Source organism: Podarcis liolepis, assembly GCF_965112155.1.
Source record: "Podarcis liolepis genome assembly, chromosome: 9".
In the NCBI taxonomy this organism is placed as follows: Eukaryota; Metazoa; Chordata; class Lepidosauria; order Squamata; family Lacertidae; genus Podarcis; species Podarcis liolepis.
In genome coordinates, this window is record NC_139564.1 from 61,804,377 (window position 1) to 61,819,154 (window position 14,778).

General features: G+C 46.2%; 1 protein-coding gene across 2 annotated transcripts in view; it reads right to left on the reverse strand.

The window, feature by feature from the left end:
- The window catches only part of NWD2 (NACHT and WD repeat domain containing 2), a 62,462-nt gene extending 50,179 nt beyond the window's left edge, over positions 1-12,283 (reverse strand). Inside the window, exon 1 of one of the 2 annotated variants that reach the window (XM_083459723.1) lies at positions 10,145-12,283. In XM_083459723.1, coding sequence (XP_083315849.1) covers positions 10,145-10,295 — 151 coding nt within the window. In that variant the 5' untranslated portion in view covers positions 10,296-12,283. The remainder of the gene's footprint in view (positions 1-10,144) is intronic. The other variant, XM_083459724.1, reaches the window with a different exon arrangement.
- Between the last annotated feature and the right edge of the window lie 2,495 nt (positions 12,284-14,778).

Here is a 14,778-nt window from a genome sequence, read left to right on the forward strand (position 1 = left end):
TTTTGTGTTGAGGGGATTACTGAGGGGCACAAAATCATTACCTCTCTGTGTAAAGAAAGATTGGCAGTGCTTTCTCTGTCGCTTCAGATCGATACAGACTGAGGCAGGTGCTGTTTGTGTTTATACTTCAAAAGTACCTGGAGACTGTGCTTGTATTTCTCAAAAACCCCAGGGAGAGAGCTAAAAGAATGTGGAAACAAAGCAACTGTCAGTTTTGTATCTTCCATCATGTGGGAGTGTAGAAATCTGCACTTGGGAATTAAGAAAAAGATATGAAATAGGTGGATCTAAGGAACGCTGTAGTCAAAACCACAGCAGCCTTCTGCCTCTCGCCATAAGGAGGTAAACACAGTTAAAGATGTGAATAATATATTCCCCCCTCCCAAAGGCTCACATCATGTTAATCTGAAGTATGATTGCCTCTTTTCTTCTTCCAACAGAAATTCTGAATCTTTAGCATATAACTGACAGGCAGAAATGCAATAAGTGCTGTGTTTCCTGACACAGAGATGGGAGATGACACACTTGTTGAATTTCTGTCAGTCATGCAAATATTAAAGTCACGGAGATTTCCTCAAGACAAATTGATGGCAACCTTAAGTAAGGAAGACTTACAAGTGCCAGAAAGAGTCAAACAGTATGAGTAGGTTGTTTTTAAAAAGAGACACTTTCTACAAGTTGAAATTTTAAAACCTGCTTTTCTTTAAAAAGCATATAAATGTAAGATTCCTTTTTTTTAATGGCTTCTTAAAAATTCGCCCTGCTAGGTTAGAGGTTAAGTGATACACAGCACTTTGTCCAATGAACCCTTTCCCCATTACGCCATGTTCCTTCTTGATTCTGAATGTACACACCCCTCTAAAGGGTTCTTTAGCATTGCTGAAACATTGATCTGCCACAACAAGCTGGAAAGGCAATTATAACTGTGGTTCCAAATGGCACTTTTATCGTCATTAATATCCACAAAATGTGTGCAGTGGGAGAGGCAAAAAGTGTGTGGCATTGCTGACCTCGGATTTCAGCAAGTTCTGAAGAATGCTTATTAAGAAGTCCCGTTCAGTGCAAGAAGACATATTTCATAGGACTGCAGCCTCTCCTATGGTGCAGGATTTTTTAAAAAAATTACAGTGCCTGTGCTGTGCCTAAGAATTAATAGAAGTGAAGAAAATAAGTGTCCCAGGGCTGAAATGGGCTTCTCACTGCCTCAGGGACCAGAATCTGTAGGGTGGTTAGCTGCAGAAGAGGACCTGGGCGCCTGCAACTCTAATCGTTGTGAGGTAGGAATTTCAGGAGCTGTAGCAGAAATGTGTGCGTGCACACATGCATGAGAAGAAAATTCAGACAGAAGGAAGAGAAAGGAGGATATATATTGTAATTTTTAAAAGTGTACTCCATGTTTCAGGCCTGGAATGGTCTTTATGATAGTCACTGAAGAAAGAACTTTTTTTTGTTTTGTTTAAAGGCCAAAAAGGAATTTGCATATGTAATGCTTGTTTCTGATTACTCAGAGACAATGTTGTGTTCTGTTCCATTAGGCAATGAAACATACTCTTGTGCTCTCAAAATATTGATTGAAACTTTTCCCTCCTAGCTGCATAACCTAAACTATGCCATTTATTATTATGACTTGAATCTTTTGTGATGCTCCCTAATAAATATTTCACCACAATTTGCATGCGAAAAGATGATGACCAAATGCTAATTGAGCCGAAGCGTGAAAGCAATGTCTAACTTAAGACATGATTAACAACGCACAAGCTTGATCTTCAAGTTGTTATTTATCGCTTTTCTAGCACTTCTTCAGTATGCAAAGCTCCAGTTCAGATCCCATTTACATTAAGCAATTTAAATACACAACACTAAACATGCACTGTCGGATCAAAGCAAAGCAGCCGCGTCTGCTAAGCTCATTCATAAAAACATTCAAAACACAGTATCCCTAAACTCCATTAGAATACTGTTCTCCAATTTTATGCAAATTACTGAGCACAGTAGGTGGTGTAGCAGCTACATTCTCACACAACACTAAACCATGCTTAGGAGCTACATATGTGGATCAGCCTGAACAAAGTTTCTGGCTCACATGTTGTTGTTTAGTCGTTTAGTCGTGTCCGACTCTTCATGCCCCATGGACCAGAGCACGCCAGGCACTCCTGTCTTCCACTGCCTCCCGCAGTTTGGTCAAACTCCTGCTGGTAGCCTTGAGAACACTGTCCAACCATCTCGTCCTCTGTCGTGAGCGACTCTGGGGTTGCAGCGCTCATCTCGCTTTATTGGCTGAGGGAGCCGGCGTACAGCTTCCGGGTCATGTGGCCAGCATGACTAAGCCCCTTCTGGCGAACCAGAGCAGCGCACGAAAACGCCGCTTACCTTCCCACCGGAGTGGTACCTATTTATCTACTTGCACTTTGACGTGCTTTTGAACTGTTAGGTTGGCAGGAGCTGGGACCGAGCAACGGGAGCTCACCCTGTTGGTGGGATTTGAACCACCAACCTTCCGATCAGCAAGCCCTAGGCTCTGCGGTTTAACCCACAGCGCCACCCGCGTCCCTCCTATGTTGACATACAAAGCCCTAAATGTCTTGGGCTCTGAATATCTGAAGGCGTGCCTCTTCCTATATACACCTGCACAGGTGCTGAGGTCTTCCTATATACACCTGCAACAGGTGCCTTGCTGGCACTTTCGCTGTTCTGTGAAGCTTGTGGTACAATGGTGTTTAAGAGGGCAGCTTTGGCAGTAGGATTCTGCCATGCTTCCTCTTCCACAGTGCTGTGCTGTTATCTCTGGTCAGCTGAGCAAGCAGGTGGGAGAACAGAGTTCCTGTTGCAGTTCCCCCCTGCAGCTAATTTTATCAGTGATAACAGCTCAGCAATGGGGAGAAGGGGTGCAAGGAGACAGGGTGGGGTGGGCCTGTCAGTTCTGCATCCTTGCCCTAAAAAGGCAGTTGATTTTTAGATTAAAATGTGTATATCAGAGTTTTGCAGTGATTTCGTCTTTTATAAACCAATTGTAAACTTCCACAGAGTTGGTGTATGTAAAAGAGTGCATGTAACAGAAAAATAGCTTGAAAAAACCCACATTGAGCTGCCAAGTAATTCAAGTAGCTCATTGTTGATTTGGCAGACGGTCTTCAAAACACGGTTGAGCTGCTGATTATTCTCAACAGAACACACATAAAAATAATAAAAGGCGGAGGTTTTTAAAGCATTTGTTCCAATCTAACAAAAGTTAGAAATAGCTATAACTGTACTCCTTTGGACACTTACTTTGTAGTGAGACTCAGTGAACACAGTGAAGACTTGCTTCCAAGTAAATCTACATAGAATTGGGCTGCAGTCCTCACTGCCCTATAAAGGACTGCAGCCTTACAGTCAATAAATCTTAGGATGTTTGCCAACAACGACAGATTGCTTTATCATTTTAGGTACCTGCAGTTATTGTTTTCACTATTGAGATTTTTTGGGGGTACAAGTTACTTGCGACCTCCAGCCTAATTCTATGCGTGTCTGCTTGGTAGTAAACACTTATTCTGTCTAATTCCCAAATCCATATGAACAAGCTTGCAGCCTAACTCAAGTCTCGTTGATTTCATCTGAGACTGACTTTGGCTGGATTGAAACAAACTGCCTGCTTTTAAAACTAATTCATTGCTGATTATTCTGAAGTAGCTTGCAAATGAAAATGGCAACAAGCAGCTTGTCTAATGCACGCTAGACTAGTGAATACATAATTGTGCTGACATATACACTGCATCCAAATATATCAAGTCTACAAGTATGCAGTAGTTTATCTTGCATACCTATGAATATGGCTTAATTGGTATATGCCCTATCCAAATTGCACATGAACACCTCCCAAAATGTTTAGAAAGTTTTGTAATTAGCAATTCCAGAATTAGGATTCCCAAACACTGATGGCCGACAACGAAATTGTCTAAGTGAGTTGACAAGATAACTTTGTTATCTTTGTCCTTGACTTATGCATGTACAATGGAAATTCCTCCTAAGTTTGTGTATGCAGAATCACTGCATGATAGCCGTTAAATCTTAGGATCTTTGCTATCCATGCCTATCACTTTAAGTGTTATATTCAGTTATTGTTTGCACTATTGATATATTTTTTGACTGATGAAATCAAAGATCCTGATGAAGGCCCATGCACTATGTGAAAAGCACAGGGCTTTCACTTTGAAAATGTGCCACAAGTCATAGGTTTGAATCCTGATTGCAGGGAGGGAACAGCTCTGACACATAACACATGTTTTGTATGCAAAAGGTTCTAAATTCAACCCCTGTTACCTGCAGTTACAGGACCACAGGAAGAAGGACTGCCTGTGGCCTTGAGACAGCCACTGCCAACCAAAATAGTCAATGAGTAGCTGTGGTTTGGCTCAGTGGCCTGTTTTGACATAACACTAAATTATGAATGAGTGGGCATTAACCTTGGGCTCATACACTCCCCTTGGCTGTGAGGGTTTGGAAGCATCCATTTCCTGCCTTTCACTAACTATTGTTTATTGTGTCTAAAAATGGTGCCAACTATGGCTAGTTTAAACTAGTGGAAGGCAAAACATAGACAAGGTTCTAATGGTAGTTCTCTGGATGACTTACAGTAGATCAGCAAGGGTTTCTGACTCCCAATAATTTAACCATAGCAAGTAAAAATTTATCTCCCTGCCTTTAATAACCTCGGGCTAGTCACTTATTAGTCTCTGTGTTCCTCTCCTGTAAAATATGAATATATACCATTTGCCTTTGACCAGGTCTTTGTGCATATACTGTTGGCACAAAGTTTTGTATTCCAAACCCCTGATTTGTACGAAGATGCAGATATGTACTCATATCTTCAGATTATTCCAGTGTATGATTTATGTCAGACAGTTCCAGCCTGTGAGCCACTATGTTGCACCGGGCCCTGGTTTCTAGGAAAAACACATTGTAGATCCCACAAGCCTGAAGTCTGAAAAGCACTGGTTTAAATTATAGTTCATTAACAAGCCAGGTTCATAAACCATAGTTTGAGATATGGTTTAAACTAATCACAGTCTGTGTGATGTACCAAGAAACTGTAGTTAGTGAAAAACAGGAAGTGGATGCTTTGAACTTCCTCATTGCAGCCTTTTACAGTTTAGCATTATACCTGAAACAGGGACGTATATGAGAGACTTATAAATTCCTTACCTAGATATTACCTCTGTGTAAGAAATTCTGCCCCAAGTCCTGTGTGCAACAATTACATGTTTACATATTTGGCTGATAGCTCATGTAGCAAAATATATGGATATGCAATTGCAGAAATAATGACCCATATGTGGGTTACAATGAAAGTTCTATCCAGCTAGGAAAATGCATCACATTCGAATTTGACTAATAGTGCAAACTGGTATGTAATTTGCAAATTGGGCAGGGTTCTTGAGGAGTGGATTTATTTCCTCAGATTTGGACTACTTTGTGGATTGTTTTCATTGTGAGCTTGGGAGCTATTACAACCAAAAGGTCACCAATAAATAAAGTAACCAAAATAACAATATTTTTATATGCCTTCATCTACAACTACTTTCTAGAGTGGCAACCTTCAATCAGCCTAACTGGTAATCAACTAAAGCGGGGTTGCTGCTACCTTTTTAAAGGATTGGGCTCAATTTGGCTAGTCATCCAAAAGCTATTTGCCAGCATGGGCACAAGAGTGATCATGGCCAAAGTGGTTGTGTATACACAAAGATATACACCACAAATTCACAATATACACCCCCCACACACATAGAGGAAGGAAAACTCTTTCACTCTCTCACACGCCTATCTTCAGACACACATCAACTCACTTGCACACACAACACTTGTCCCCACTTCAGTGAAGATTCAAAGTGTCCCTCCCATCAGCCTAGCAATTCAATGGGGCAGTGCTTCCTTCATAAATATTGAGAGAACTTTAAACTTCTCTTGTCAGCCTGTTGCTGTGATGGTGATTCAAATCACCAAGTGGCAGCTGTCGGGTCACTTGAAGTGGTTTGGCAGGCTGGACTCAGCTTAATGGGCCACGGTTTGCCACCCTTCAGTGCTCCTCCATCTGTGGGTCCCCAGACGTTGTTGGACTACAACTCCCATCATTCCTAGCCAGCATGACCAGTGGTCAGGGATGATGGGAGTTGTAGTCCAACAACATCTTGGGGACCCACAGGTTGAGAACCACGTTAACCAATCTAAGAGTCATCTTTTTTCCAAAATGCAGAACCACTTGTAACCTGAGCTGAACCGGCAGCACGGGACTCACATTTTGGAACTATTTTTCCGTCTCTACATTACAGATGAACAGATGTAAAGCAGGACAGGGCTCCTATACCGTCAACAGCTTTGTGGGAGAGCGATCTTGGGCAAGTGTAGTTTGCTGTGCAGGAATGAGCAGCGAGGGAGGGTCACGAGAGTGCTAACTCAACTCAGCATTGGGGGCTGCTTGAGAGACAGTAACTATACAAGAACACACAAACACACACGTGGCTGCAGCTAAATGCACAGATGTTCTATGTTAAGTTGTGGGTGAGCATATCAGACGGCACAGCGATTCTTCAAACAGCTCTTGTTTATTCACAGGCCAGGACAGAACTGAACTGAAGGGTTCAGTCAGCCTGCTTATATAGAGCTCCAGTACAACGTAACTGTAACAATTTCCTAAAACTATCCAATCACTGAACGTCACTTTCGATCACTTATTTGCATAGCTATCTACAGTATCCCCCTGCTGGCCCAGGGTGAGAACTTCAGTACATAACATTCTACATACAAGAACTGAGGAGGCTTCATCAAGAGAGACTGTAAGCATCTTCCTCTTATTCCCCACTACTCTTCCTGTAAGTACCGTAGGCACCAATGCTCCCTGGGACACCATGTACTGCAGCCACCAAGGTCCCAGTTTTCAGCTGTGCTTTTGTCTCAAACTAGGAGAATGAGCATGAGGTCTCCTGCTAGCAAGGCCACCAGATTGATTAGGATATTTCCTTATTTAGTGTGCTTTATCAGCCAAGGCTGAAGTAAAATGGGGATGGGGAATAGCGGAGTGTCTATCCCCGAAGGAAACTGACAAAGTTTAATGGAGTTTGTCTTCTACATAGGTTCGGAAGGGATTTCAAAACTGACCTAATCTGCCCGTTTAAATATGACACTCACGTGCCGGAGTGCTCCACAAAGCTATACTAATGTGCATGTCCACACAGAATAAATACCATAAACTGCCGAATGAAGTCTATTGGATTCTAAGTTTAGAAGGCAGTCACTGACATACATAACAAAGTGGAATTGTAAGGCAAGCTATTTCCCTTTAAATACTATACAAGTCCCAAGTGGCAACCTGCTCTAAATCTAATGATTGTCTCACTTACTGACTGACTTAATGGCACTTTAATTGCAAAGGTTCTTTCAGGTTAGCTAGACCCTTCAAATTTGGGCCATGCACAGTCCAACGGACTCCCCCCACTCCCCACTTTACTAGAAGTTTGAAAGGGGGAAATGTGCAGATTAGAAATGGAGGGCGAGGAGTGAAATGATTAGGGTGATTCCAGGCCAGGCATTCAAGTAAAAACACAACCCTAGGATTACACAAAAAGTCTAAAGGCCCCTCCAGACTGTTTTTTTGGGCAGGTGTATTCTACAAGATGTCATTGGTGCAATAATAGCGCAATCCACACATCCATTCCACTTTATTAGTTGTTGTGTTGTCACATTATTGCCATCTGGAGGGGCACTCTTGCACTATAGCGCAATAAAAGCAGGAGGGGGTGGGAATAAACCGGAAGATTTGTGCTATAAAATGTTACAGGATTTCAGCAGGAAGCTATAGGATGGGCAACGATAGCAAACAAAGTAAGTGGGATAGCTCAGTTGGAAAAGCATGAGGCTCTTGATTTCAGGGTTGTGGGTTCGAGCTCCAGGCTGGGTAAAAGATTCCTACATTGCAGGGGGGGGGGTGGACTAGATACTTGTGGTCCCTTCCAACACCCCACCCCACAACATCATGAAGGCGCAATAAAAAGGAACACCCGGAGGAGTCCTCAGAAGATGTTCACCTACCCACATGACACAAAAGCCTCACATATATACTAGGTAAAAGATAAAAAGTTTACTATCCCCTTTATCTCTCACCCCCCCCCACTCTCTTCTCCCCCAACCTTGTACTGCATACAACATCAAATATAACTAATCTGTAGAGAGGACTGTATGATCTGAAAATAGAGACAGTGCATGTACTTTTACACAGTGCTTTTTTCTGGGGGTACGCAAGGGTACGCATGCCCCTAAACATTTTGTGAACCTTTGTACTTTTGTCCATTTACTGTATTTATTTTCCTCAATTTGAAATATAAAATGGTGATTTTCTTGAGCCAAAATGAGAGTACCACTATTTTTTATTTTATTTTAGAAAAAAGGTACTGCTTTTACAACCCCAGAAAATCTTTAATAAAAACAATTTGAAAAGGAGACGTTCCCCTTTCCCTAAAAGGGGGGAGGCTAGAGGCGTACCCCAAAATGGCGGAACCACTTGTAGGCCACCCAGAAAGCTGAAACGTGATAGTCCACGGACACACAAATAAATAATAAAACTAGTTGGAAGTTTATGTCCCCCCCCCCAAAAAAAGCAAAAGTGTTCAGAGATTAGGGGAATTGTAGTCCAAAAACAGCTGGAGACCCAAGTTTGGGAATCTGTGCTCTAGCTTCACACCATTGTTTTATCCCGATTGTCCACATGTTGGGCAATATCGATGAGGCCAGTGACAGCCCTGTTTAGGGAGGTTTTTAATGTCTAATGTCTTATTGTATTTTTAATATTTTGTCGGAAGCTGCCAAGAGTGGCTGGGGCAACCCAGCCAGATGGGTGAGGTACAAATAATAAATTATTATTATTTCTTATTATATCTCGGGACATGAAGCTGACCTCATGACAGAGGCCAGCATTCCATCCAGCCCCTACCCCCAACCAAAGCCGCACGTGGGACAAAACGTCGCTCTGTGGGCTGTTAGAGGCGCAGTGGTCTCTCAAGGCTCGGCTCTGGGGTGTCCAGAGCGCATGCCCAGCAACCCTGAGGGGCGAGGCATGCGTCTGGGCTGCGTGAAGCCTCCCACCAAGCGCAGAGCAGGCCGGGCTGAAATAACTGTGGGGTAACTGTGCCCCCGAAGGACCAGGTGCACAGCCTGGGAGTCATTTTGAACTCACAGCTGTCCATGGAGGCGCAGATCAATTCTGTGTCCAGGGCTGCTGTCTACCAGCTCCACCTGGTACGCAGGCTGAGACCCTACCTGCCTGCAGACTGTCTCACCAGAGTGGTGCATGCTCTAGTTATCTCCCGCTTGGACTACTGCAATGCACTCTACGTGGTGCTACCTTTGAAGGTGACCTGGAAACTGCAACTAATCCAGAATGCGGCAGCTAGACTGGTGTCTGGAAGCGGCCGCCGAGACCATATAACACCGGTCCTGAAAGACCTACATTGGCTCCCAGTATGTTTCCAAGCACAATTCAAAGTGATGGTGCTGATCTTTAAAGCCCTAAACGGCCTCAGCCCAGTATACCTGAAGGAGCGTCTCCACCCCCATCGTTCAGCCGGGACAGTGAGGTCCAGCGCCGAGGGCCTTCTGGTGGTTCCTTCACTGCGAGAAGAGAGGTTGCAGGGAGCCAGGCACAGGGCCTTCTCGGTAGTGGCACCCGCCCTGTGGAACGCCCTCCCATCAGATTTCAAGGAAATAAACAACTACTGGTACCTGACTTTTAGAAAACATCTGAAGGCAGCCCAGTTTAGGGAAGTTTTTAGTGTTTGATGTTTTATTGTGCTTTTAATTTTCTGTTGAGCGTGGCCCACAGCGGCTGGGGAAACCTAGCCAGATGGATGGTGTAATAATAAATAATAATAATAATAATAACAATAATAATAATAATAGTAATAATAGTAGTAGTAGTAATAATAATAATCATAATCATCATCTCCAGGCTCTGCTCCAGGGCGTCCAGAGCGCGCCCAGCTGCCCGGCGAGGCGGCCCACGCGCCTGGGCCGCGCGCAGCCTTCCGCCAAGCGCGGAGCTGCCGCTCAGAGGTAAAAAGGGACGGTGGACGGGGCTGCGGCCAAGACTTCCGAGCCCCTCGGGGAAGCCCAAGCTTACCTTCGGGATTGGCGCTGATGAAAACCCTGACGCTTCTCCCGCTGGGCGCCAAGTGCAAGGGCAGCGCCGAGAGGTTCCCGGAGAACGCCGCCCTGCGCAGCGCCGAGTCCCGCGGGCAGGGCAGCTTGCCGGCCGCGCCGCCCGGCCACATCGCCGTCGCCGTCTCTCTTCCTCCTCCTCCTCCTCCTCCGCCTCGCCGTCCTGCTTTCCCGGCCGTCCTTTCGCGGAAGGGCGAAGGAAGCAGCGGCGGCCGCAGCTTCCCTCAGGGCGCTCGCCTCTTCTTTTTCCTCCGCAGCCCTCCCGGCTCACCACCAGCACCGCCGTCGGCGCTCTCCGGCCATGCGGGTCCTCGTCAGCCCGCCGCCGCACCGCCGCCAGCTCCCCTCGGGGGCGAGCCGCGGCGGGGGCGGTGCGAGGTCACGGGGCGACCGGGAAGCGGGGAGCTTTCAGGCGGCGCTGCTGCTGCGGCGGCGGCTTCGGGAGAAGCAAGAGCGCAGCGCTCTCGGCCGGAGAGGAAAAGTTTGCGCCCCGGGCCGAGCGCTGGGGCGCGTCGTCGAGGCGCGGAGGATAGTAGGAGATGCCCGGCCGGCAGGGGCGCGCTGCAATGTCAGGGCCACGCCGGGGCCGGCTTCCCTTCGGCGCCCTGCTCTTCCAAGGCCGCTCAAGTCTTGCAACTCTTGCTCTAGTTCAATGCAAGCGGCGCTTCGAGAGACGACGCCAGTCGGCCGCTTCCTTCTCGCGCGCAAAAACGCACAAGCAAAAAAAAGGAGATCTGTTTGGATCAGGCGCTAGCCGCTGCTGCGGTTTCCCTCTCGGCGCCGAGCCGTTGGGAAGGCTGCGAAATGGTTTTGCTCAATTGCAATGCCACTTCGAAATCGCCAGGCAGGCAGGCAAGCCAGCCAGCAAGCTCGGGCTGAGCTTTCCTCTTGCAACTCTTCTCTGTCTCTCCTCCAAGTCGTCTTCTCGTCGAAGTTGCTCGTGCAATCTCTCTCCTGCAAACGAGATATTTTTATAGTCCTGCACGGCTCGGGCGCTCCAAATGGGGGGGGGGGGAGAGAAAAAAAGAAAAGGAGGAGGAAAGAGTTCAGAGAACCCCCTTGGATGTTTTGTTGCAAGGGCACGGCGAGCGCGCGGAAAGCAGCAAAGGTTAGGTATTCACCAAGCGAGAGAAAAGCCCGCTTTGAAGCGTAAAAGCAGCAGACGGGAAGGAAGCGGCGCGCACAATGGAAGCCGGCGAGCTGCTTTGCAGCGGTCAGTGTCCCGGTGTCCCGGCGAGCAGCTCCAATGAAATATGCAGAAAGGTTGATGATGTCTGGCCGGGCTCAGACAGCCGCCGCCGCCGCCTTGCCAGCCTCCTTTTGCCGAGACACAAGTCCATACGCAGAGAAACACCCCTGCGCTTCCTCCAGGGGGCGGAGGCGCCTGCCCGGCCCCCAGCCGCAAAGCGTGCCAGGAGAAGACCGCGGCGAGGAGAGCCTGGCTCGGATGATCCGCTGCGAGAAGAAGGGGGGCGCCGATCTGGAATCGTCTGCAGGGCTTGAGTGTTTCCCCTGGAGGCAAGAGAGAGACTGTGAGCTCTGGCATCAGATCAGCTGGGCACGGGCAGGGTAAGGAAGTGGGTGCAGAGGCGCACCATGCAGCCTTCGCAGTTGCTCATGCTGCTTTCGGGAGCACTTTGGGCTCACCCAAAGTTCGCAAGGTGAAAGTTGTGGGTGATCTCATTGAATCTCCTGGAAATTTCATAGCACTCAACTCCTAGGGGCTGAGGTTCCCCTCAATAAAATATTTGAGAGGGCCGAGCCCCAACCCCAAGCTGATGGTCATTGCCATTCCAATGGTGTGTGTGTGCATTGCATATTGTGATTGATTATGTGGGGTGCGGTTTACCTGCCCCCCGTTTATTCAACTTGGCACCCTTGCATAGAGTTGGAAGGGAGGGCCATCTGTGCCAACCCCCTGCAATGCAGGAAACATGCCCACAGCCATCCCTGGGTGGGCTCTAATCACCAGCCTTCTGGTTAACAGCCAGACACACTGACCCATTGCACCACAAAGATGGCTGAATGTCAGGTGCTGGGAATCACAAGTGGGGAAAATGCTGCTGTGCTCAAGAGCCAGTGTGGTGTAGTGGTTAAGAGTGGTAGACTCTGGTGAACCGGGTTCGCTTCCCCGCTCCTCCACATGCAGCTGCTGGGTGACCTTGGGCCAGTCACACTCCTCTGAAGTCTCTCAGCCCCACTCACCTCACAGAGTGTTTGTTGTGGGGGAGGAAGGGAAAGGAGATTGTTAGCTGCTTTGAGACTCCTTAAAGGTAAAGGGTAAAGGGACCCCTGACCATTAGGTCCAGTCGTGACCGACTCTGGGGTTGCGGCGCTCATCTTGCTTTATTGGCCGAGGGAGCCTGCATACAGCTTCCGGGTCATGTGGCCAGCATGACTAAGCCGCTTCTGGCGAACCAGAGCAGCGCACGGAAACGCCATTTACCTTCCCGCCAGAGCGGTACCTATTTATCTACTTGCACTTTGACGTGCTTTCAAAATGCTAGGTTGGCAGGAGCAGGGACCTGAGCAACGGGAGCTCACCCCGTCGCGGGGATTCGAACCGCCGACCTTCTGATTGGCAAGTCCTAGGCTCTGTGGTTTAACCCACAGATCCAAACTCTACTTCTTCTTCTCACACCAGAGGTGCAATTTAGGGCAGCGTGACCAGTTTCACCACACTGGGCACGCTGCAGGGCATCACAACTTTGACATAGGAAACTGAGCAGAACAGAAGGCGAGGTGTGCGTATGGGGTGTGAATTTTGGCCTTGCACAGAGCGCCGCTGAAATCTGAAAGACCCAAGTCCGTCACTGCTCATGCCCGGCTTGTGGGCTTGCGATGGGTGTCTGTTTAACTAGGATGCTGGCCTGATCTAGCAGGGCTCTTCATAATTTCTTATGGCCCTATGCAAACCTAGAAGCCCTTTTTGCATTCAGTTTATAGCAGGATAAGACACAGAAGGTAGGGTTGGGCTAAGATCACAATGCAGCTAAAACGTACAATCTGCAGTAGAAGGGCTCTCAATTCCTCCCAGTCCCATATTAAATCCCATACTTTAGACTTAAACACTGGAAAGGTTCAAAGATGACGTTAGGCAAATATTATATGTCTGTCCTGTGGACCCTTACCTGGAAGTATCAGTTTTATTATTAGAGATACATATCACACAGGTATTCATATAAAGTGCTTCAAGATTACTTTTCTCTTTTAAGGAGATATTTAAATATATTTTTTAAAGCCTCAGCAGATATATATTAAACAGCTCATTGTATTATCATTGTTCTTTCGAAACTTGAACTTGCATGGCACATGGATCTTAATGTTAGAACCGTGTAGATGATGGATAGCAAAGGTTGAAGTGATATAGTAATCCTAGCAATTACAAATCCAAGTCTACACCATCGTTTTATTTATGGCTGAAACAGATGACAAACCGTTCAGCCAGGTAGCAGGTAGTGTTCAAGAAACAAGCCAGAAGATACATTTCTTCAAATCTAGGCATGTATTAAAGATGATAAAGGGACACAACCAAACAGCTTCTCCCATCCTTTTTGTCGTTCTCTTCTTTTACTTAACTCCATTGACTTTATACTTTGCTATAAACAAGTATTATTTGCTGATTAAAATTATTTATAAACCAGAAGTTACCAAGGCAGTGTAAAACGTAATAATTTAAGACAACCCACTAGAACAACATTAACAACCATTAGAATATAAACATTTCCTCCCACCATATATGCATCTATTGATAAACGTTGTTAAATGTTTTATAATATGTCCTTGAAAGTAGAGCGGCTTGGTACTGGTGTTATTTGATATTATTAATGCCTATAAAGTGTAGCATAGCAGTCTTCCTAGCATACATAGAATCCACACAGCTTTTGGATTTTATTTTGTATTTTGGAAACCTCAGTAAATGATTAATAATGGATTACGTAGTTTAGATGTGGCCTTTCGGTGCCCTGTCTTTTAGAGAGAGCTGCTGTCACTCCCTTTGTGGCCTTGTATGGAATGGAGGGGAAAAACACCTTGGTATTTCTGATGAACCGGTGAATGAAGCACTGCTGACCTTTGCTTAGCTTTGCAGATCTAAGGCACACAATGAGATAGTAGTTACTCTAATGATGCTGTTCATTTTCCCCCTCCTCTTCTTACTGGGTAGTTGCATTCAGCTGCTGCTGAAACATCTTGTCAGCAACAAGTCATTTTCCTAGTGTGTTATGCCTTACCTAACAGCAGCTTATTGAAACACTGGGAACACACAATTCAGCTACATGTCATATTATTGTACCTGAAGATGTATTTGCAGAGCATTATCTTTTTCTTCCAAGGCGGCTCAGAATGAAAGGCAAGCTGTGCTTTGGGATTCGAGGACCACCGGCTGGAGGATAAGAAAGACACATGGACACGGTATATTAGGTTAATGGGCTAAAAAAGGCCACAACTGTATTGATTACAGCATGTGAGAGGTACAGTGGTACCTCGGGTTACATATGCTTCAGGTTACATACGCTTCAGGTTACACACTCTGCTAACTCAGAAATAGTGCTTCAGGTTAAGAACTTTGCTTCAGGATAAGAACAGAAATTGGGC